Raw genomic sequence first — 23,920 nt, forward strand, 5'->3', positions numbered from 1 at the left:
CGTTACAGAGAGAATAATCCAGCTGATGCTAAAACTAGCCCCTCTGTAGATAGTAACTGACACCTCAAACATTTCATATCCCAGAACAGCAAAAAGACTGACAGTACTAGCTGCTAACTTTATGTGTTTATAGGCCAGACGTTGTCCAGATCTGTCATGTATCCCGGAACCCAAAGTAAATATCATTTCATGCATGCTATTTATAGAGAACAACTTGTGAGGCAGAGGGACATAGGGACACAGGGACTCTCTCATCCTATTCTTTCTTCTAAAGCAGCTGTCAAGATCTCTATGCAATCTGTTTTCTCTCCTTTTTTTTTTTTAATGTAAATAGATTTGAGTACCTTGTATGAAATTGAGTCTCAATATATATATTTGTTTATAATTGTATATGCAACTATATAATGGCCGATGGCACAGAAAGAACTAGTAATTTGGTTGCCTAGTAAAGATAATGTTATGCAGTATATGGAAGAACAGTATATGGCATAAAGTATTTAAATTGGAGTGTTGGATGGAAGCAAATAAATGAAAAAAAGAGCAGAAAAATGGAAGAAGTGACTGGACCGTGAAAGAATGTCAGTGCTTATGAGAATTAGGGGTAGAAATCATTGAAAAAATGGCTGGTGGTAGAAGCTCAGAGAAGGATGCCCATTAGTGGTAGCCAGAGCTTTGCCTAATGGTGGTACAGTCCGGACTTCAGCATAAACATAGCAGCCAGTCAGAGGCAGAACTTTCTCCCCAGTGCCCATGGAACTCAGCTGACTAACGTGGGCTCCTGTGAATATTAGGAACAGAAACTGGTATCTTATGGAGACCTGAGGCTAGGATAAGAGAGTGAAAATAGAAAAATTTCATGTTCTAACAGGAGAAAAGTGAGCTATGAAGACAGGCTTCCTCCACTTCCATTTCTCTTGGTCAATAGAATGAGGGGATAAACTGCAGAACCATCCTCTGGTTAATGAAAAATTCTACACAACAGACCAAAATGATTAGCTTAGTTATGTGAGAGAAGCCTCCAGGCGATGCCATTTTTCATTAAGTCATTTCCCATCCCGAACTGGAGAGGCAACAAATTGTGTGGAGAAAATCTGAGAAATTAGAAGGTACTTGAAGTATTCACAAGTAGTAGCTTGTTCCACCTGAGCACATAGAAGTGTAGAGTACAGTGGTTGGGATTTGAGAAGAAGGGAAGATGTGGTTTTGGGATTTCTATACTGTATTTCAGGGAGTGAGAAAGAATAGGTACCAAACTAGAGCTTCACTGCAGCCTTTAGCTGTTATTTTAGGTGAAGTTATTAGATTCTTTAAGTTATTTTAGGTGAGGCCTTCCCATGCAGGGCAGAGGTGGAGTCTTTGGCTACTAAGTGTTGTTGAATTAATGAATTTTAAGTGGGGTTAGGTTTAGCTGGACTTTTTCCTAAACCCACTAGAAGGAAAGAATAATAGCAGTAATCACTATAGTGATAAATCATAAACTGAGGTGACCGTAAATGTGGCATTTGCCAGTACATATGGCGAAACAGTGGACAGAGATTTCTTGATTGCATTTTTGTCATTTGAGAATGTCTGTAGAGAACAGAAGAAAAGCAGAGTATTGGGGAAAATGCCATGTTGAGAAGGAGGAGACTTCAGTTCTAGGGCTAAGCCTTTTAGTAACTTCTGTCTAAGTGGGCAAATCACCAGGCCAGATGCTTTTACAGATTAGGTCAATTAGTTATTTTCTGGGAGCTCTAAGGAAATGACAGTATCCTGCTGAAGTGAACATACGAGAATCACTTGACACTTAGAGACCTGAGCTTATATAATTACATGTGCTCTGTGTGTGTGCCCAAATGAGAATCATTGCTGTATTGAACTTTGTTACTAATGGGATATTGTCATATATTTGTTTCAGGGGTTTCAGGGTGTGCGGAGAGGTTGACAAGCATTGGACTAGATAATTTCTAAGGACTCTTCCAATCTGAAAAATTTAGATTTCCAGGAACTGGAAATTGGGCTTAGATGCCTTTTACAAAGGCTTTTTTTTTTTTTTTTTTTTGGCCTGGCTGCTTGTAGGGCTTTCAAACTTTCACAAAAAATAAAAATAACATTAGTCAAAACAGGGATTTTAGACCTGAAAATTGCTGCAAATATTTGGAAGCTATGTTAAACAGTGGGCAAATTCATATCTCTGGGGTGAATCACAATCTCATGCAATGAGGTAAAACATGTTTTGGCAAAAGGCTGCTGGGAGGATTGACTTTATTAAGCCACAAGATGCTGCAGCCCTGTTTGTGTTGGTTCATTCCTCATTCCTTGGAATAGGTATTTTGTCAATTTAAATGCTGAACTGAACAATGAACTTGCTAACTATGAACTTGACTTCTCCCTTCTTTCCTTAATGCCTCCCCACTTCTTGGAACAAAAATGCTCTTGGCTTGCTTTGTATTTATATTAAATGTTTATCCTTGCCTTGTTAAATATACCACTAACTAAAGAAATTCATTCAGAGGAGCCTTTTGTAAACCAAAAATATTATAAATAAATTTTTGGTGCCACCAAAGAAATAGCATTGGAATATAAATTTAATTTTCTCAGCAAGGCAATTTTTACTTCTATAAAAGGGTGTGATTCGTGGATGGAGCAATGGTGAGAGCACACCTGAACAACGGAGGAGAAGGGGTTCTTATTCCTGACACAGATAGCCCCTACTGCTGTGTTGTTCCCCTGTTGTCTAGGGTTGGACCCCACCGTCGAAGCTAATTTCGACCTGCTATTTTAAAGAGACCAGGGGTACCAGCCAGAGTGGTGGGTGAGTAGTTTGGCGGGAAGGGCAGTTACAGAACAGGTGACTCAGGATGAGTTTATAGGCTTTAAAAGGCCATGCTGTAACAGGCAAGTGATAACAGGCTTTAATCCTTTTAAAGCGTGCTGTGAGATGGGATATTGGCATTGGGCAGGGTAAGGATGATTAGGTTTTAATGGGATGGTAAGGGGTGCATGATCAGTTGAAAGGGAGGGAGTGGAGGTGTCCTATACTTGTGGATTAAGGTGGGGAGATACAAGAGGAGGATGTGAAGGAGGCTTTGAACTGGGGAAAAGGGTGGCAATGAGGTGTGGCTGTAGCCTAGGAATAGTCAGGGAGGCAGATAATTTAGTTAAAATGCCTACCCCTAATAAGGGAACTGGGCAGGTAGGGATAACTAAAAAGAGTGCATAAAAGAATGAAGTCCAAGTTGGCACCAGAGTTGGGGAGTTTTAAGGGGTTTTGAAGCTTGGCCATCAATACTCACAACAGTTATGGGGGCAAGGTAAACAGGCCCTTGAAAAGAGGGTAATGTGAAGTGGTTAGCCTCTGTATTGATTAAGAAGGAGACAGACTTACCCTCCACTATAAGAGTTATCCAAAGCATCTGTGATGGTCTAGGAGGCTTCCAAGGCGATTGGGCAATGTCAGTCTTCAGCCACTAAGTTGAGAAGATCTGGGAAGGAGTCATTCAGAGCCTTGGGCCAGTTGGACAGTCCAGTTTCCAGTGGTGTCCTGCACAGATGGGACACGGCTTAGGAGGAATCCTGGGCTGCCGGCATTCCTTGGCCCAGTGGCCATATTTCCGCACTTGAAGCAAGTTCCTGGGGGAGGCGGTCCCGAAGGAACGCCTGGTTGCTGCGGTTTAGGCGTTTGGAAGTTCTTGTGTGCTGGAGATGTGACTGGGGTTTCTCTCATAGTGGAGGCAAGGAATTGCAATTCAGAAATACATTGCTACTTGGCTGCCTCTACTCTATTATTGTACACCTTGAAGGTGAGGTTAATTAAGTCCTGTTGTGGGGTTTGAGGGCTGGAATTTAATTTTTGGAGTTTTATTTAATGTCGGGAGCAGATTGGGTAATGTGTATTGAGAATAACACGGCCTTCTGAACTTTCAGGATCTAGGGCTGTAAAGCGTCTTAAGGGTTGTTGCCAAATGGGCCATTAACTGGGCTGGGTTTTTTATATTTGATGAAAAAGAGCCTAAACGCTAACTGATTTGGGAGAGGTTGGATAAATAAAAAGGAGCATTAACCTTGACTATGCCTTTAGCTCCAGCCACCTTTTTAAGAGGAAATTGCTGGGCAGGTGAGGGAGGGCTAGTTGTGGAAGGAAACTGTAAGCCAGACCAGGTGTGAGAAGGGGAGGTGATAGAAAGATTACAGGGCGGGGGAGCGGACGCTGAGGAAGAATTGGGACCTGGCTCGGCCTGGTGAGGAGCAGCCTGGGGAGGAGGGGAGAGGTCAGATGGGTCTATAAGAAAGGAAGATTGGAAAGACTCAGCAACACTTGGGGTTGGACTGAGGGGACAGGTGGGAGGGAAGGAAAGAAGATTTGGGACGAGTTGCATTGCGAACAGAGACTAGGGAGGGACCGATGTGTAAAAGAATGCCTGGACATCAGGCAACTCAGATCGTTTGCCTGTTTTACGACAAGAATTATCTAGATCTTGTGGGATGGAGAAATCAAAAGTGCCATTTTCTGGCTATTTGGAACGATTGTCGAGTTTGTATTGGGATCAGGCGGTATTGCAGAAGAAAATAAGGCGTTTAGGTTTTAGGTCAGGTGTGAGTTGAAGAGGTTTTAAGTTCTTGAGAACACAGGCTAAGGGAGAAGGAGGAGGAATGGAGGGTGGAAGGTTGCCCATAGTGAAGGAGGCAAGTCCAGAGAAAAGAGGGTGGAGACATGGAGAGAAGGGGTGGGGAGTGCTTGCCCCCCAGAAAAGCGGTGCTTGCCGCTAAGGGTGAAGGACAAAGGCAGGCGTCCCTGCGTGATCAGACACCTCTGAAACATGGGTGAATAATCAAGCAGGTGTCCCCATATGATTAAAAACCAAGGGAAGACTGTCTTCCCAAGTCCGTGACCGGTGACGGAGTTTTGGGTTCACAGATAAAACACGTCTCCTGTCTCTGCCAGAAAAGGAAAGGATATGAAATTAAGAGAAGGGAGAGATTGAAAGATGGCGCCAAGATTGAAAGGAGAGAGAGGTTGAGGGACAGTGAGAGAAGTTGGAGAAGAGAATAAAAAGAGGCCGCTTACCTGATTTAAAATTGGTGAGATGTTCCTTGGGCTGGTTGGTCTGAGGACCCGAGGTCATAAGTGGATCTTTCTCACGGAGCAAAGAGCAGGAGGACGGGATCTCCCAAGGGAGGTCCCCCCCCCCATCTGAATTACGGCATCAAATTTCACGCGTGTCCATGTGAAGAGACCACCAAACAGGCTTTGTGTGAGCAATAAAGCTTTTTAATCACCTGGGTGCAGGTGGGCTGAGTCTGAAAAGAGAGCGAAGGGAGATGGGGTGGGTAGTGGAAAATTACAGTCAAAGGGGGTTCTCTGGTGGGCAGGGGTGGGGAGCTGCAAGGTGCTCAGTGGGGGAGCTTTTGAGCCAGGAGAAGGAATTTCACGAGGTAATGTCATCAGTTAAGTCAGGGACCAGCTATTTTCACTTCTTTTGTGGTGGAATGTCGTCATTTAAGGCAGGGACCAGCCATTTTCACTTCTTTTGTGATTCTTCACTTGCTTCCGGCCATCTGGATGTATATATACGTGCAGGTCACAGGGGATACAATGGCTTAGTTTGGGCTCAGAGACCTGACACTCAGTGTAAATCTTAAATGTATTGATTGCTGTTATGTCTCCCTAAAATGTATAAAGGCAAGCTGTACCCCGACCATTTGGGGCATAAGTCCTCAGGACCTCTTGAAGCTGTGTCATGGCTGTGTCCTTAACCTTGGCAAAATAAACAAATTGACTGAGACCTGTCTCAGATATTTTGGGTTCACACATTTGACCTAAAAATTCCTGAACGCAAGTTGGTATACTTTTTACTATAGGAGGCAGTGCTGTACATTTGTCCTTTGCATTTGATAGTAGAATTTTTAGCTGTTTTTCTTTTGCTAAACTTCACCATCAGCAATGCAGATGTTGAAATTTTAATGTGATTGCCTCTGTGGCCCTTATTTTCACTCATATCTTCTAAGCACTATAAGGGGCATTGAAATGAAGACAGTCACCACTTAATATATGGTTATCAATAGGATTTCTTCCTTTATGCTTTCATTACATTAGAAAACTTCTTTCTTGCATTGGGCTTGGGAGAGATGAGAATATACAAGTTTCTTTGGTAGCAGGTAGTACATGATAGTGCGGTTTGGAGAACAAGAAGAGATAACCTTTGGTTAAATGGGGAAGACCAGACTGGTAGGCCCTAAAATCCTTTTAAAAATCATTAACATTTTCATTGTTGCCTTGGTTTTCTGACCTGTTAAACTGAGTACCTTCTATCCAAATGGAGATTCTGTCGGCCCAAAAGATCAAGCATTCTGCCTTAGCAAAATACATTTCCTCCTGCTTGATCAGCTGTCTTTCTGTCAGAAAGGCAGAGCTGGTCACTATTTTCCCATATATGACAAAGGTTCAGTGCAGCCATTATCTGTTTGGGTAGGGAGTCCGGGATATGGGGAGGGCTATGCCATGTATAGTTTAGAAAAGCTGTCTCCTTCTGCACACGCTTTTAAGATTCATTTTTGTCTTTGCTTCCATTTCTTTCATTTCTATTGCTCCATGGGCAACCATGGGCATAGCCACTGGCAATATCATGATTAATTATTCTAGGAAGCCTGGATAACTTGAAGTGATTGTTATAAACATCTAAACTTGAAATCTATTTTGTTTAAAGCAAAGACTGTGTTTGCATGCACCAAGGGAAAAGCTGGTGGTAGAAATTGCTGTACAATTTGCCTCTAGACTGTAGTGGGAAATATTCTTTTTGGGAAATAGAATGGATCGATGTGGTTTTTCTCTCCATGTAAAGTTGCTATTGGAATAACAACTTATCGTATTTTGCAGTCCTAAAGTAATAAATAAAATATTTATGGCTTGGAATAAGTTGAGAGCATCCCATTACCTATAGTAGCAGGCGTGTTCTTATTCTTTTCAAGCCTCAGGCAGAGTGTCATCAGCAGATTTTTTTTTCCTTTTCTAATCCGGAGCCTTCTAATTTCTTTCTGTCAAAGAACCTGCATTTTAATACTGAGCAGATCTGCAGGGACCCTTTTTGATATGACTACGTTTTGTAGCACCTCTTTTAAATTCTATTTAACTTCAGTTCTCAGAAGACAGCGTGGTGTAGTGGAAAAAACATGAGCTTAGAATTTATATAGTGTCTTGGTTGGCTTGGAAATGAGGTCTTCGGTTCACATTCAGATTCTTGACTCATTAGTAATCTGGAATTTTCTGATGACCACACTCAGAGTTCTTCTAGCTACAGGGCCAGTTCTTGGGGTGCTTCTTGGTGTGTCAAAAGGAACTCCCCACTTAGCTTCTTTAGAGGGTACTCCTTCCATTACACTCTGCACACCCACACACCCTGGGAGCTTCTTGATCTGGTAACGTTTTTGTGCATTTGGAATTTTTTGGTTTTTCATCCTGTACTACACCAATAATGACTCTTACCCTTGCCCTTTGGTGATCATCACACTGGAGAACCATCCCCACTCATCTGTGCTTTCAGAATGCCAAATCCTCATACGAAGAATAACCTTCAGTTTCTCCTGCAGGACAAAGCATGCCTGTCTGAGCACAGTGAGTCAATCTCTCCTGTTCAAACATTTGCCACTTATTTATTAAACAAGTATTTACCAAGTACCCTGTATCTATGAGAGTGTGCTGTGGGCTGTGGATGAGAAAATGGTGAATTATCCATGATTTCAAGAAGTTTATAATCTAGGAAGGAAGATAAGTAAAGCAGTTTTTGTGTGGTGGGTTGTATTGTGCTTGGCTTTTTTTAAAAAGGAAGGGATAAAATGATGAAATCCTTGAAGATGTAGTTTGTTGTGTCTCTTAAGAACAGCAAAACATGCAGTTTGCCAAGAGCAGCAGCAGCATCAAGGGGGAGTGGTGGAAGATAAGGAAAACTTTTTCCTTAGTTATCTAGCTGATTTTTCCTTTGACTTTCAAATGAAGTACAGGGTGATTTTGGGATTCATTTGGTGTTCTCTGTCAGCTGTCCATGATCAGGGTATCTCTTCCTCCTACTTTTCACCCTACTCGTATAGATCATCATGTCCAGTCTCATTCCTTCTATTAGCATGTAGCTAAGATTGCTATACAGAACTTAAGACCTGTATTTCCAACTGTCACCTAGACACCTCCACCTGGGTTCTCACCCCATCTCGGATACACAGACCCAGAACTAAGCTAAGTTTTCTCCCTCTCACCTGCACTTTTCTACTTCATTCCATCTCTGTGAATGGTACTGCCTTCTACCAATTGCTTAATGCAGGATGTGGGCGCTATCTTTGAACCCTCATCTTTTCTTTAATTCCCGCCAGTCATCCCTCAAGTTTACCTCCTGAATATCTGCTGAATCTGTCCTCTTCTCTGTGCCCCCTCTGCCACAATCCTAGTTCCAGTCATCATCACTGACTGTCACTGAGGGAGCCTCTGAGGTTTCACTAGATTCAGTCTTACCTCTGACCAATGCCTTCTTCACACACTGCAGCCAGAAGTAATCCCTCCGAAATGTAAACCTGGTCACATCAATTCTCTTAAAACCCATTAATGACTCCTTATGGCCCTTAGGAGAAACCCAAATTACTTAAATAGCTGAAAATGTCCATGGTGACCTGGCCTTTGCCTGGCTTCTCCCATGGCGTGTGGCCTCCAGCTGTCCTGAACTACTTTCTCTTTCCTAAATTGGCCACGTTATAGCACTTGCAGGCTTTGACATTCTATTTCTCTTGCCTAGATTCTACTCCCTATTTTTGCTTGGCTACTTTTTATTTTTCCCCTAGATCTCAGCTTCAATGTCATATCCTGTAAAAAGCCTCTAATTCTGTCAAAACTAGGTTAGATGCCCCCATTATGTGCCCCTTTTATGGATTACCTAAAAGTGAAATTACATCATGATTGCCTGGTGAATTGTCATTGTTCCCTACTAAACTATAAACTTCACTAGGACAGGGAATGTTGGGCTTATTCACAAGCGTGTCCAAGACACCCAGCACAGTGCCTGGCATATTATTTATCAAGAAACACGTTTTACTATGCCACCAATATTTACCAAGAGCTGTTCTTCTTTGCCACTTGATCCTAAGCTTCTTCAGGGCAGGACCAAATCTATTTGTGTGCCATGGGCAGCACTTTGTGTTAAATGAGTTTGTTTCAACAACTACCTTCAGAAGCATTATTGCACCTGACCTTTTAAAAAATATTATGTGAATATAAATTGAAAAATTTATATTAGATGAGACTATGCAATTTAAAAAATGTGCTGTAAAACATACAACTAAATGAGTAATTGCCCATTGAGTATATTGTCTGAAGTTTAGAAGAAAAAGCATCTGCTTAGGGACAGCCTGGCATGGGTCTGAATTCCGACTCTACTGTTAGCAGAAAGGGGTCCTGATCCAGACCCTAAGAGAGGGTTCTTAGATCTTGCACAAGAAAGAATTCATGGCAACTCCACAGAGTAAAGTGAAAGCAAGTTTATTAAGATAGTAGGCCAGGCACAGTGACTCACACCTGTAATCCCAGCACTTTGGGAGGCCAAGGCAGGTGGATCACGAGGTCAGGAGTTCAGTTCAAGACTGGCCTGACCAACATGGTGAAACCAATATAAAAATTAGCTGGGTGTGGCGGCGTGCACCTGTAATCCCAGCTACTCGGGAGGCTAATGCAGGAGAATCACTTGAACCTGAGAGGCGGAGGTTTCAGTGAGCCAAGACAGCACCACTGCACTCCAGCCTGGGGGACAGAGCGATACTTTGCCTCGAAAAAAAAAAAAAGAAAGTAAAATAGTAAAAGGATGACTACTCCATAGGCAGAGCAGCAGCATGGACCACTCAGGTGCTTATACTTGTTACTTCTTGCTTATATGCTATACAGGGGGTGGATTATTTATGAGTTTTTTCAGAAAACGATGGGCAATTCCCAGAACTGAGGGTTCCTCCCCTTTTTAGACCATATAGCGTAACTTCCAGATGTTGCCATGGCATTTGTAAACTGTCATGGTGCTGGTAGGGGTGTCTCTTAGCATGCTAATGCATTCTAATTAACATATAATGAGCAGTGAGGACACCAGAGGTCACTCTCATCACCATCTTGGTTTTGGTGGATTTTGGTGCTTGTTTTTAATGCAGGCTGTTTTACCAACAAGGTCTTTATGAGCTGTATTGTGTGCCACCCTCCTGTCTCATCCTGTGACTAGAATGCCCAAACTCCTAGGAATGCAGCCCAGTAGGTCTCAGCCTCTTTTTACACAGCCCCTACTCAAGATGGAGTCACTCTGGTTCAAACGCCTCTGACACTACCACTTAGTAACTCTGTGTTTTTGGGCACGTCACTTTCCTTCTCTGAGTCTTGGCTTCCTGATCTGTAAAATGAGAATATTTTGTTACCTAATAATGCCTACTTTGCAAGGTTGTTACAAAGATTAAAGGTTTATGAAAACAACTGCCATAGTATTTGGTACAAGGTAGTTGCTCTATGAATTTTAAGTTTTGTCTTTTATTCTGACAATGCTGACGTTACTGAAACATTTTTGAAATTTCTTTGTTGAGATAGTTTTGAGCGCTTGCTATAGATCATCAGACTATCTCAACAGGAGAAATCTTTTTTCTTTGAGGATGTGTTTGATTTTTAGGAATAGTCAGGTTCAGATAGCAAGATCAAGATGGTTAACACCGTTTTTGATATTAAACAAAGTTAAGTATGAATTGTTTTTTGAGACAGTTTCACTCTTGTTGCCCAGGCTGGAGTTCAATGGCACGATCTCGGCTCATTGCAACCTCTGCCTCCTGGCTTCAAGCGATTCTCCTGCCTCAGCCTCCGAAGTAGCTGGAATTATAGGCATGTGCCACCATGCCTGGATAAATTTGTATTTTTAGAAGAGACGGGGTATCACCATGTTGGTCAAGCTGGTCTCGAACTCCTGACCTCAGGTGATCCACCCACCTCGGCATCCCACAGTGCTGGGATTACAGGCGTGAGCCACCATGCCCGGCCCAAAGTTAAGTGTGATTATAATGAGATTTTCTTTTGTAATATCAAAATTGGTACATATTCTGGCTCTCTCACAGGTGGCATTGACAGGATATTCCATTTGGCACATTAAATTCAGGGAATTAACAATCACAAAATCTTTTGATTTTGAATAGCATTCTGATAAGCAGAATTAATAAACTTAGAAGAGCTGAAATCTTTAATAATATGTTTAATCACAAGCTAGTAATCAGAATTTTACTTCTAGCAACAAAGAACTTAGGGAAGAAAATGATCTAAGGTGCTACCCCATATTCTTGTGCATATTCGGGGCTATTGTCTTTTCAGGTAGGTCCATGGAAATCAGTGTGGCTGAGCTGTGGCAAGGGTGGTGTTCTTTACTAATGACCCAGAGGAGCCTGTTGCCTTTCGGAGACCTGTCCTTCTTGGTAGAGGAGGAGCCTGGAAATGGGCAGGATATAGAGATGGGATTGCAGCTTTTATAGAAACATAGAGGGCTTGTGCAGGAAAATCCACAGGCTGAGTTTGTAGGAGAGATTGGAGGTACAAGGTAATTAGTCTACTAAAGGAAAGCATTGAAAGCAGTGGCCGGGGGGAGCACAGTCGGGAGAGGCTGGACGCTGCCTTCCTAGGGCCCTGTGCAAATTGAACTAGGGGTCAGCACAGTCCAGAGGGAGGGTCAGTGACAATGCCCAGGTTACTGTGAGGAACCTTTTATTATTTTGTTATCCAGAGGTTACTGTGGGTTCAGTGTTTTACCTCTTCATTGTATATAAGGTTATAAATGCAAATTATCCAATAAGCTGTAAGGAGTTAGTGACATGTTAATTATTTTCAAGAATTTTGCTAGTTTGTACCCTGAATTTACCTCATCTTGTAGTGTATTTTTGTTGTTGTTACTGATGTTAGAATGATTCAGTGAGAGCATTTGATGGGGAGGGACACAAGAAGAAAGGGAAACATGAATGTGTGTTATTTCCTGTGGGGAGTCATTAAAAAAACATGAATATTTCTGAATACTGGGTGCGGAGGGAGAGAAGGTTGCACAACGCCCTTTGCCACCTGGCACAGGGGAGCAGAGTCACTTAAGCCAATGGGGACTGGGCTGACTTGTGCTGGATTTCACAAGGGGTGAGGCTCCTCAAAATCTTTGTTATTGAACAACATCAGCTTTTGGGGTACTGATGTCATTTATCATTTCAGTAAAACATGGTTCTTAGGTTTTTGTTTGTTTTGTTTTTTGAGACAGAATCTCTCTCTGTAGCCCAGGCTGGAGTGCAATGGTGCGATCTCCACTTACTGCAGCCTTGGCCTCCCAGGTTCAAGCGATTCTCCTGCCTCAGCCTCCCGAGTAGCTGGGATTACAGGCCTGCACCAGCACGCCTGTCTAATTTTTGTATTTTTAGTAGAGATGGGATCTCACCATGTTGGCCAGGCTGGTCATGAACTCCTGACCTCAAGTGATGCGCCCACCTTGGCCTCCCAAAGTGCTAAGATTACAGGCCTGAGCCACTGCTCAGTTTCTTAGGTTTGAGATTTCAGATTCACAGCGTCCATACTTCCCTGTGGATGGTGTTCCCTTAGTGAAGCTGCCTCCTTTATGAAGTTCAAGGGTTGTTCTGCAGCCTGGTTATGGAATCACGGAGCAGAAGCCTTTGACAGCAACTATGGCAAAAAGTAAAGCTTGCTTATTCCTTTTCATTCACTGTAAATGTCACAATCCTATTTGAATTACTGTGAAAATGCAACATTTAAAGTTTTCAATGTTATTTTAAAAAGTCTAGAAAGAGGATATAAACAAAATAATTTTTTTTTCAAGGGTTCCTATAAATTGGTTATTGTTCATCTTCTCTGGGTATTTGATTTCTTAACTGTTGTTAACCAATTTGAAGTTACTATCTTAGCAGTGCCAGCAATGTGCATTAGCATTAGCACAAGCTCTTAGATGAAGATTCTGGAACCCCATAGGTGACTGGAGCCATTTAAAATGCTTTTATGATAGAAACATATTTTAGAGACCTTGATGTTAAATAGGTGATCATATTCTGACAGGATGCTTTCATTTTTGGAAGCCAAAATTTTGCCTCATGACAAAATTCTCCATTTATGATCTCTTTTAGTGTCTGATGGTGACATAAAAAATAAGTGATTTAGATAAAACAGTGGCAGAAGAAACTAAACATCAAATTTACTTGTGCAAATGACCTAATTTCCACTGGGTAAGAAAAATGGAGGATATGTATATTAGTTTTCTATTATGACCTTAACAAATTGCCACAAACTTAGTGGTTCAACACACCACAAATTTCTTGTCTTGCATTCTGTGAATTAGAAGCCCGAAGCAGCTCTCACGGGGCGAAGACAAAGTGTGGCAAGGTCTGTGTTCCTTGTGGAGGCCTAGGGGAGAAGCCTTCTGCTTTTCCGGCTTCGAGAGGCCACCACATTCCTTGACTCTCTTCAGGGCCTTCTTGCATCACAGCTGGCAAGGTTGCATTTTTCTGACCATTCTTCCATGATCGCATCTGCCTCTGATTAGAACCGGGAAACTTTCTGTTTTGAGACCTTTGTGATTAGGTTGGGCCCATCTGGATGATCCAGGACAATCTCCCATGTCACTTAAGTTTAATCAGGTCTGTAAAATCCCTCTTGCCATGTAAAGTAACATACCCTCAAGTTGTGCGGATTTGGATGTGGAAATTTTGGGGGGATGCAGCATGATTCTGGTTGCCATAATATGGAAATATTTAACACAAACTTTTATTCAGAGGATGTATTTTTCAAATGTGCCAATAACTTGTTATCAGGTTATTTTGTTTGTTTGTTTTTTCAGACAGAGTCTCACTCTGTTGCCCAGGCTGGAGTGTAATGGCATGATCTCAGTTCACTGCAGCCTCTGCCTCCCAGGTTCAAGCGATTCTCCTGCCTCAGCCTCCCAAGTAGCTGGGATTATAAGCGCCCACCACCACGCCTGGCTAATTTTTGTATTTTTAGTAGAGAGGAGGTTTCACCATGTTGGCCAGGGTTGGTCTTGAACTCTTGACCTCAGGTGATCTGCCCACCCACTTTCACCAGGGTGTTTTTAGAGAAGCGGTGCATATATTAAAAAATAAAAAAGCTCACAAATTTTGTTTGGATCATAATCTATTGTTAAAACTAATGATTATTCTCTTTTGCTTACTTTGATAGTGATAACCTACTAAGGAGAGCAGCCTGTCAAGAAGCTCAGGTAATACTATTTAATGTGATAAAATTAAACCCCTCCTTATCTTCATTGTGCAGAAAACTGAAGCTCTTTCAGGGGACTTGCACAGTGTCTTGCATCTATGCAGTTTGGCTATTTTTTAGCACTATCAGGATGATTCACGCTGGGAGCCAACTCTGAGTAGAACTCCAGGAAGTTAACCATCTGGTGAAAAGCAGTTCTGACGCCCACCCCCGTAGACTGTTTGTTTCTGGATTGGTCCCAGGAACACAAAGCTGGACTAGTAGAAGCTCTGGGAATTTGTTTGTGTCTGCAGTTGTCTTTGTAGATCTGGCTAACCCCTGAATCATCCCTAATCCGAATAACCCCCAAGGATATCAGTTCAGCACAAGTGTTACCTCTAAAAGTCAAATCTTCTTAAAATTGTTGATTCATATTTTTAAAGTCCATCTTCAAGCTCAACTGGTCCATATCATGTACGCTGTTATGTTCCATGAGATGTTACTTAAATATTCATTTATATGGCTAATTAATTATAGCTGGATTATAAATCCTTTCAAATTTAAGACCACTTTTTTGTTCCCTACAAAAATGTACATTATATTTTGCAGATGAAATTCTGTGACTGAGTTGCCTTTTTGTTTTGTATCATTTGAGCTTATGATATCAGAAATACCAAAATAGAAACATGAAAATCAAAAGTGGCAAATGTATGAAGCATTTAGTAATAGAAGTAGGTGGCAGACCTCATGTGTGTTTCTGAAATGTTTTAATGGATGACAGTGACTATAGATACCATAAATTAATTCCTCTCTTTGACTGTTACAATAGATACTATAAATTAATTCCTCTCTTTAGCAGATGTTACAGTAGATACTATAATTCCCCTTCTTAGCGATTGTTATCTAGCTGTTCTAAATCAGTGTTTTAAGAATTTGATTACTTCTTTGTTTAAATTTATTATCTTTCATATGGCTCTAAGTTGTTTTAGAAATCAATTCAAATAAACTTTAATATTAAATTAAAGGTGATCCCCGTCCCAAGCCAATCATTAGCAACTGGAAAATCCTCCTGGAGTACAGTGGTGTGATGTTGGCTCACTGCAGCCTCTGCCTCCCGGGTTCAAGCGATTCTCCTGCCTCAGCCTCTCAAGTAGCTGGGACTACAGGTGCACACCACCATGCCCAGCTAATTTTTGTATTTTTAGTAGAGATGGGGTTTCACCGTGTTGGCCAGGATGGTCTCGATCTCAACCTCGTGATTCACCCGCCTTGGTCTCCCAAAGTGCTGGGATTACAGGTGTGAGCCACCGTGCCTGACCCCTTTCTTTCACTCTTTAAGGAAGAGTAGACCTGTGTGATAGTAGGACCCTCCCTTTCTTGTTGAAGGTAAATGCCTCCACCTCTGTTCTAAATCCTCTCTCCTCATACTTTTTCAGGGATGATGTTCCTTTAGTTATTTTCTCCTTCTCATGTATTTCTTTCTTCCTTTCTCCTCCCTCCCTCCCTGCCTTCCTTTCTTCCTTCCTTCCTTTTCTTTCTTTCTTTCTTTTCTCTTTCTTTTGATGGAGTCTCTTTCTGTTGCCCAGGCTAGAGTGCAATGGCACAATCTCAGCTCACTGCAACCTCTGCCTCGCGGGTTCAAGCAATTCTCCTACCTCAGCCTCCTGAGTAGCTGGGATTACAGGCACATCCCACCATGCCTAGCTAATTTTTGTATTTTTAGTAGAGACGGGGTTTCACCATGTTGGTTAGGCTGGTCTCGAACTCCTGACCTTGGGATCCATCCCCCTTGGCCTCCCAAAGTGCTGCAATTACAAGTGTGAGCCACCGCGCTGGCCTTATTTCTTTCTACTATTCTAATTCTCCACTTCCCCTGCATGTTTAGTTTCTTCCATCTCACAAATGGAAGTGGATTTGTCCTTATAGCCTCTGCTGGCCTATCTGTGTACTTCCTTTTACAGTCTAAATTCTTGAAAATATGATATTTAAAAAGAAATCTCACGTAAACTTAATGTAGTCTCACATAAACTCCTTAGCTCACTGTGAATGTCTAAGAATGAAAACAGAATAGAAATTATAATGTTCCAGAAACTTCTTACGAAGAAATAGTCTTTTTCTCTACTTCAGAAAAAAAGTATTTTTGTTTTTGTTTTGTTTTTAAAGCAAGAAATAGACAATAATAAGAAAGGCTCCAAAATGAACTGTCAGGGAGATGGCAGATTTAGAGTAAGTTATTCAATAAAAAATATTTGCATAACTTTTTTTCCTCCTCCCATGTTTACTTTGTACTTCCATACTAGAATTCTGCTTTCTTGGTTCAGGCCTACTCCCACCATTCAAGACCCCAATTTTTGCTCATTTTGGCACTTTCCTATTCTTATTCTTTCTGTTGACCATCATTTCCAATTCAGACATAATAGCAAGAGTTCCCATTCATTTCTCATTTGGACTCCTCACATCTAGTCCTCTGCCTTTTAATTCTACCTCATCCTTGATCCTCTCTTTAGAGCTTAGAGAGGCTTTGGAATTAGAAGATGTATATTCCAGGCTTGTAATTTATCAACTCTGTAACTTTCAGGAGCTTAGTCTTCCTGATTCTGGACTTTCTAATCTGGAAAACTGAGATTATTTTATACCTCCTTGGTTTCTGAGAACTAAGAATGATGTGTGTAAAAATGCTAAATAGAAGGTGCTTGGTATATATTAGTTACGTTTCTTTTCTCCTGCCAGTTGCTGCTATTTACTTATCATATAGGGTTGCAAAGAAGAGAAGGCAAATAGACTATTAGGTTTATTTTGTATGTGTATAAAGATATGAAGATTAACTGGTAACACAAAGATTCTTCATGAACAAGTTTTAGTGATGAGCTGGAGAGAATATTGTGCTCTGCAAACTAAAGACATAGATTAAACTTCTCTCCTGACAGACTATGGCCTTACTAATTATATGTTTATAATAAACCTAGCCATGTCTTATAGAGAAAATAAATGTTATTTGCCTCTAGTAGATAAAGCAGGAATTTTTATTCCAATACAAAATAGAGCTTATTGTCATTAATGTTACTTTTTGTTGTTGTTGATGGCATTTTTGTTAATATGAGATCATGAGAGAACATTTTCCCCCAACGTTAGATACCATATGTGCTGCAAGTGAATTTTTTTTTGGAATGGAAGAATGCATGTGACATTTACCAAGTAAATAGACTTTTACTGAAAACTTTGCTCTTTTCTTTTTTAGGTGTTTGGCAATCAACTCATTCCTCCCAATGCACAAGTGAAGAAGGCCACTGTTTTTCTCAATCCGGCAGCTTGCAAGGGGTAGTGCCGTTTGTGACTTGTTGTATACTTGGTTTTTCTAAGGGGGAAAGAAATCACATACTATCAGGCAGCTAGTGAGATTCTGTGAAATTGGAAGAACTAGGTTTAATACTCTTCTAGCAATAAGATTCATTTGTAATGTAGAAATAACAGTTAAATGAGAAATAACTATAAAACTAATGAATGCTTAGCAAACTTGTCTAATTGAAGTTTAATAATCATTCCAGCATTAACACCTACAAAGATGTCTTGTTTGCTTGGAAATAGTCCCCTCGGGAGCAACTGCTGTACTGCTAGGGCGTAAATCCTTAGGCCATCTCTGTCCACAGGATGTTCAGAGATGGCCAAGAATACTGTGGGCTTGGGAGATGAGCAATGTTCTTTCCAAAAGGGATGATGCTTGAACTAGGCCTGGGAGGAAGCAGGCAGGAGAAGACTACTTACTCTTCTCAGCTGAGGAAATGGCTTATGGGGCAGGGGCCTGGAGACAGGAGTGACTTAGTTGTGGCTTTGCCATGACACAGGACAGCCTGTAACTGGTCTGGCTGGCCTGGAAAGGTCATGTGGGAATTGTGGGAATTAAGGTGTGAAGAATAATTGAGACTTGGGTATATAATGATTTGATCATGGCAGTTCATTGATTACACAAATGAACCACACTAAAAGGTGGGGAGGCTGTTTGTGGGGGTGGGGAGTGGGTGTGTGGAGATTCAAAGTCTGTTAAGGAAAAATAAATGGCAAAACTTTTTTTTTTTACAATATTAGATGCAACTGTTATTCAATTGGAAAGGTGAATACAAAGACCTAGATGGCTTTAGAATAAATAATTAACTTTTTTTTTTGAAAAAAATAGAATCAAAGGGTTGAGTGTTAAAAAGTGATATCTCTTATGTCCCTAATGTCCAAGACGGTTCTTTTTGGCTTTTTGGGAATCAGAAAATTAGTAGGCTCGGTGCAGTGGTTTACGCCTGTAATCGCAGCACTTTGAGAGCCTGAGGTGGGCAGATCACTTGAGCCCAGGAGTTTGAGACCAGCCTGGGTAGCATGGTGAAACTCTGTCTCTACAAAAATACAAAACTTAGCTGGAAAATATACAAAAATTAGACGCGTGGCAGCATTTACCTATAGTTGCAGCTACTTGAGTGGGAGGATCACCTAAGCCCGGGAGGTCAAGGCTGCAGTGAACCATGATCGTGCAACTGCAGTCCAGCCTGGGTGATAGAGTGAGACCCTGTCTCGAAAAAAAGAAAAAGAAAAAGAAAAAATTAGTAAATATGTATTAAATTGGATTCTATAAGATCTAAGTCAAATGACATTAAGGTAATAAGAACAACAACAAGACAGACAGTTTGGGCTGAATTGTAAGTGGTAGGCATAATGTTGTCTGGAGTAAAACACAGGATCTCTAGTCAGTTTTTCTAGTCATTTCTTGAGAGGCAGTGAGTGTGACTTCACAGACAGGAGGACACATCCTGCTTTATTTCTTTGTAATTCAGCTGTTTAATTCAGATTGTCTAAACAGACTAATTATTCTGCCTAACTGAATCATATCTGCTGGGCTTTGTTAGAGCCGCTTCCCTCCCCCATAAACACACCAGTCATAATGCCTATTGATCATTTTTGTTTAATATCAATACTAAATCATACCAACAAATGAGCAAGTGCTAATATAACACAGTCAAAATACCCAGGATAAGTAGATTGTCAGTGGTGGCCCGTGGCTGAAGATAACGGAAAACTCAGCCTGGGTCTGGGAGTTTGAGGAACCTGGTCTGTTGACTGTTTTGCTGCTTACTAGCTCTGTGATATTGTGGGAGTTAATTCACTTCTTAAATCCCCAGCTTACTCATCTGCAAAACCAGAAAGGCAATAGTACATACTTTAAAAATTATTATGTGGAATAGGGACCTTTGGTATTAAATGAGATGATGCTTATTGGGCACTATTTCCATTTCATAATAAGCACACAATGTAAGAAATATAAACTGCCGAAATTGTTACTCTCGACCATGGGTTTGGTTCAGAACAGCCTTCACTTCACTCTCCCATCCTTCCCAGAAGCTCTTGTACCTCTCCTTCGGCCTACTTCAGTGTAACTGTTCTATTCCTTTAGAGACCTAATAAATTAACAACTTGCTAATTTCTGATGAAACTTATGGCAATTTGTTTAAGCAATAACCAGTTATTTTGACTTCCTGCTTCTAAGAAGTATCCACATTTTTAAAATTAATAAGCAAATTTTTCAGAGCAATTTTAGGTTCTTTTTACATGTAAATGTATTTGCATTTTTAAAGATAGATTCATGTTTAAAACTATAACATCTTTATCTAAAGGTAAGCTAAAATACTGCCACTGAAGGAAAGTCTTTCCTAAAGGCATTGTCTCCTTTAACAAGGTGAATCCCTGTGTGCTTCTAGGAAAGTGTGAAACTCTCCAGCATCCTTTTTTTTTTTTTAAAGCTTTCACTAATTTTGTCATCATGGCTCTGTACTGACACGTTATTTATAATTTATCATGTAGCTATTTCATTATGTAGTACTGGTTTAAAACTACATAAGAGCTTTAAGAAATAAGATAACTGTGTGTTTAGCATTAATAAATAATACATAAAAGAGTAATTATTTTGTATGTGCCTGAGTCTGGAAATTGCTATAAGTACCTAAGGTTTTTATTTAGCCTCGGTGCTATCTCGCCCTTAATTATGTGATAAATAATGTATTTCTTACTAGTAACACTTGTTTTTCAATCTTTTATATTAGAACATTAGAAGGAAAAAAGTCTTCACCTTCATTTTAGAGGTTTTCTGAACTTATAACATCATATAAAGATATGAATAAAGACCCAAATGTTCTAACCTGATTTCTTTTTTTTTTTTTTTTTTTTTTTTTTGAGACGGAGTCTTGCTCTGTCGCCCGGGCTAGAGTGCAGTGGCCGGATCTCAGCTCACTGCAAGCTCCGCCTCCCGGGTTTATGCCATTCTCCTGCCTCAGCCTCCGGAGTAGCTGGGACTACAGGCGCCCACCACCTCGCCCGGCTAGTTTCTTTGTATTTTTAGTAGAGACGGGGTTTCACCGTGTTAGCCAGGATGGTCTCGATCTCCTGACCTCGTGATCCACCCGTCTCGGCCTCCCAACGTGCTGGGATTACAGGCTTGAGCCACCGTGCCCGGCCTAACCTGATTTCTTAAACTAACTCAGAGGAGGTTACAGATTTGTTGTGATGGATATGGCAGATTGAGACTTCTTCAGAATTTTGCTTTTAGGAAGTAGATCTGATCCACTTCCAACTGATCCTTTCCTATCAATCCAATAATGAAAGCAACCCTGGAAGGAAAATTGTTTGTAGTATCACTAGCTCAGTGCTTTAATGTTGGGTTAAGCCCCCAGAAATGGTAAGCTGGAAAGGAGAAATTATCATTTACCCTTTTATGTTCATTTGAATAATCATTCAGAACAGTAGAAAGGTAGAATATATTTAATTTGCTTATTGTAAACTCAGGCTTTTGGTTTGAGATATTCTTTTGGATGGTTCTTGTGAAAATTTGTGCAAGCCTCTCAATTTCTATTTTAATTCATAATAAGAAATGCTTTGTGTTCTATATGCCATTTGGTGGTTCTTTTTAGTTTAAAGAATATTGAGTTTGGCTTGTGCATAACTATACATGTCTCTCATTAGCTGCCTTTGTAGCTAAATATAAAATATCCTTAACTTCTTGTATAAAGTATCGTTAAGGTCAAAGCATAAATCCTTAGTTTAAAAATAATGTCTTTTTTAGAAAGGCATCTAAGTAAATGTGGATATAAAAGTTAGGTGTTTGACATTGACTGAAAGTACTGTATTTTTTTTTCCTTATGTAATAGTTGAAATATTTGAGTAAAAGACAGGTCAACTAATTGGTATGTTTTAACATTAGTTTGACTTTGAGACTGTGCCATTGGTGGGAGAGACTGTTTTGCAACTTCTGCATCCCTAGATTCCTACAGACTGTGTTTTTGAATTCTGACCTGAATTGGACAAGAGTTCACTGTCAGAATGATATGCATAATACTTTTGAAATATGCAAACTCTTTGGAGGCTGCTTTGTCTCTTATTATAAGACATCCATGTTGTTTCCTTTTCCTTAGAATTTACATCTCTACGTTTGGGGCAGGTTTATTCATTCATTTGTGCATTAATTCATCAGATACTTAGTAAGTACTTTCTACGTGTGCCATACATAATCCTAGAGGTCAGGGGATTCAAGGATTAATAAGATTTGGTATTTATTTTTGGAAAGCTTCCAGTCTAGTCCTGACAACAGTCTTGGAAGTCTGTAATCACCATACAGTGTGAAGGTCACTAATAGAGATGTATGTGTATAAGGTACTAGGGGAGCACAGAGAGGGCATGACTGTGCCTGGGAGTTTCAGACAAGCTTCTGGTGAATTAGTAGTTTTGTCTGCTTTGTCATGTTGTGTTCCTAGCTCCTCCACCTGTGTCTATCACAGTAGGTACTCAATGAATACTTGAGTGAATCAAGCATTGTTGCCTGAATGGAACCGTACGTATCTAGTGTTCATTCTTCCCCTAGAGGAACTACTCTGTGAACTATAAGCCTCCCAAATGGATATAAGCTTATTGCATTAGATAAACGACAAATTCTCAGAGGCCCCAGAGTGAAAGGTTCTATTTTTCCATGCATATTAACTCATTACTTGTTGTTAAACTTTCTGTACTTGAACAAATAGAGGAAACCCGTATTTCATAGTCTTTCTTATTCTGCCCTGAAGAAGACTGTAAGACTTTTTGTTCTTCTCTTGATAACCTGTGTTAAAATGTTTGTATTTTTTGCCTTGTTTACAGAAACGCCAGGACTCTATTTGAAAAAAATGCTGCCCCGATTTTACATTTATCCGGCATGGATGTGACTATTGTTAAGGTAAGAATGGCTCCTGAATATTTATTTCACCCAAACAACTGCGTCTTATAACAACCTCTTCTCTTGGCTTCTTAGCAAAAATTGCTTGTCACAAGATCTAAGAAATTAATGTTATATCCTGTTCTGACAATTAATAAATGTAGTTTTGTCTTTTTCCAAATAGTATCAGCTTTTCATTTTCAGAACAGGATTGGATGGAGGCTTGGAGAACTTGATACCTTTCGTCTAAGAGATAGGATGTGGAATGACATCTCTTGGAAGATGAAAGTTGTCATAGCTGTAAGAATTCTTTTCCTGAAAATACACAGCCTTCAAGTTTGAGTAATTAATTTAATTTCTTAGTAGTTCCACAAACAGGTAAACCATTTTCTCTCTGATAAAGAATTATCTCTGGTGAAGAATTTTAAATGGTAAAGCTTTAGAATTTGTGAGATTTCATTAAGAAGAAAAGGAGGCAAGCATAAATTACAGGCAATTGTACTGTTTCGGAGATGCAGGACTCTACTTGTTGAATTTTAAATGAGATATATGTGGGTAAGTATACACACGTGTATATAGTGAAAACCTCTCTTACTGTGGTTATAAGTCTGTGGTTGACCAATTTATAATATTGTACACTTCCAGGAAATCATAGAAGTTAAAAAGGATCATTTAGTCTCGTTTACCACACAGTGTTGAACCCTGTTTTCCAACTTTTCTGGCATGATTTTCCAGTTGTTTGTCTCTGGGGATGGGAGAAAGGGGAAGAAAACTAACATATATTTGAGTACCTGTAATGTGGCAGGTAGGAGAAACCTTAGTATGGTTATGTGAGACTGATGTTTGTTTCTTCAGTGATTGGTGAAACTCACTGGTAAAACCATCTGGATCTGGAGCTTTCCTTGAGGGGAGATTTTCTCTTTTTAGTGTGTGTGTGTGTGTGTGTGTGTGTGTGTGTGTGTGTATGTATGTAGAGACAGGATCTCACTATGTTGCCAAGGCTGGTCTCAAACTCCTGGACACAAGCGATCCCCCCAACCTTGGCCTCACAAAGTATTGGGATTATAGGTGTAAGCTACCATGCCCAGCCTTTTTAAAATTTTCTTTGTACATTAAATTTCTTTAACAGTTCTAGAAGCACTCAGATTTTATTCTTGACTTAATTTTTGTAAGATAAATTCTTTAAGAATTTGTTTCATCTAAATTTTCAAATTAATTGACATCAGGTTGTTCATAATGTCTTCTATTTAACTTAAATTTCTATAGCATGTGTAATGTCTCATTTTCATTCTCAATATTGTTTATTTGTACCCTCTCTTTTTCCCCTTAGTAATCTTGTGAGAGATTTGTTAGCCCTTGCCATGAACCGTTTTTTGGCTTATTGATCCTCTCATTTATATGTTTCATTCATTTCTGATCTTTTTTTTTTTTTTTTTTTGGGACGGAGTCTCGCTCTGTTGCCCGGACTGGAGTGCAGTGGCTGGATCTCA

The 23,920-nt window shown here is 40.3% G+C and overlaps 1 protein-coding gene across 2 annotated transcripts in view; it reads left to right on the top strand.

Annotated features, from left to right (window-relative positions):
- The window catches only part of AGK (acylglycerol kinase), a 117,461-nt gene that overhangs the window by 35,603 nt on the left and 57,938 nt on the right, over positions 1 to 23,920 (top strand). For both annotated transcript variants that reach the window (XM_011941301.1, XM_011941300.1), the window contains 3 exons: positions 14,198 to 14,237; positions 17,454 to 17,533; positions 22,376 to 22,451. In XM_011941301.1, the coding sequence (XP_011796691.1) occupies positions 14,198 to 14,237; positions 17,454 to 17,533; positions 22,376 to 22,451 (196 nt within the window). The remainder of the gene's footprint in view (positions 1 to 14,197; positions 14,238 to 17,453; positions 17,534 to 22,375; positions 22,452 to 23,920) is intronic.

The sequence above is a fragment of the Colobus angolensis genome, unplaced genomic scaffold (genome assembly GCF_000951035.1).
Source record: "Colobus angolensis palliatus isolate OR3802 unplaced genomic scaffold, Cang.pa_1.0 Scaffold2, whole genome shotgun sequence".
In the NCBI taxonomy this organism is placed as follows: Eukaryota; Metazoa; Chordata; class Mammalia; order Primates; family Cercopithecidae; genus Colobus; species Colobus angolensis.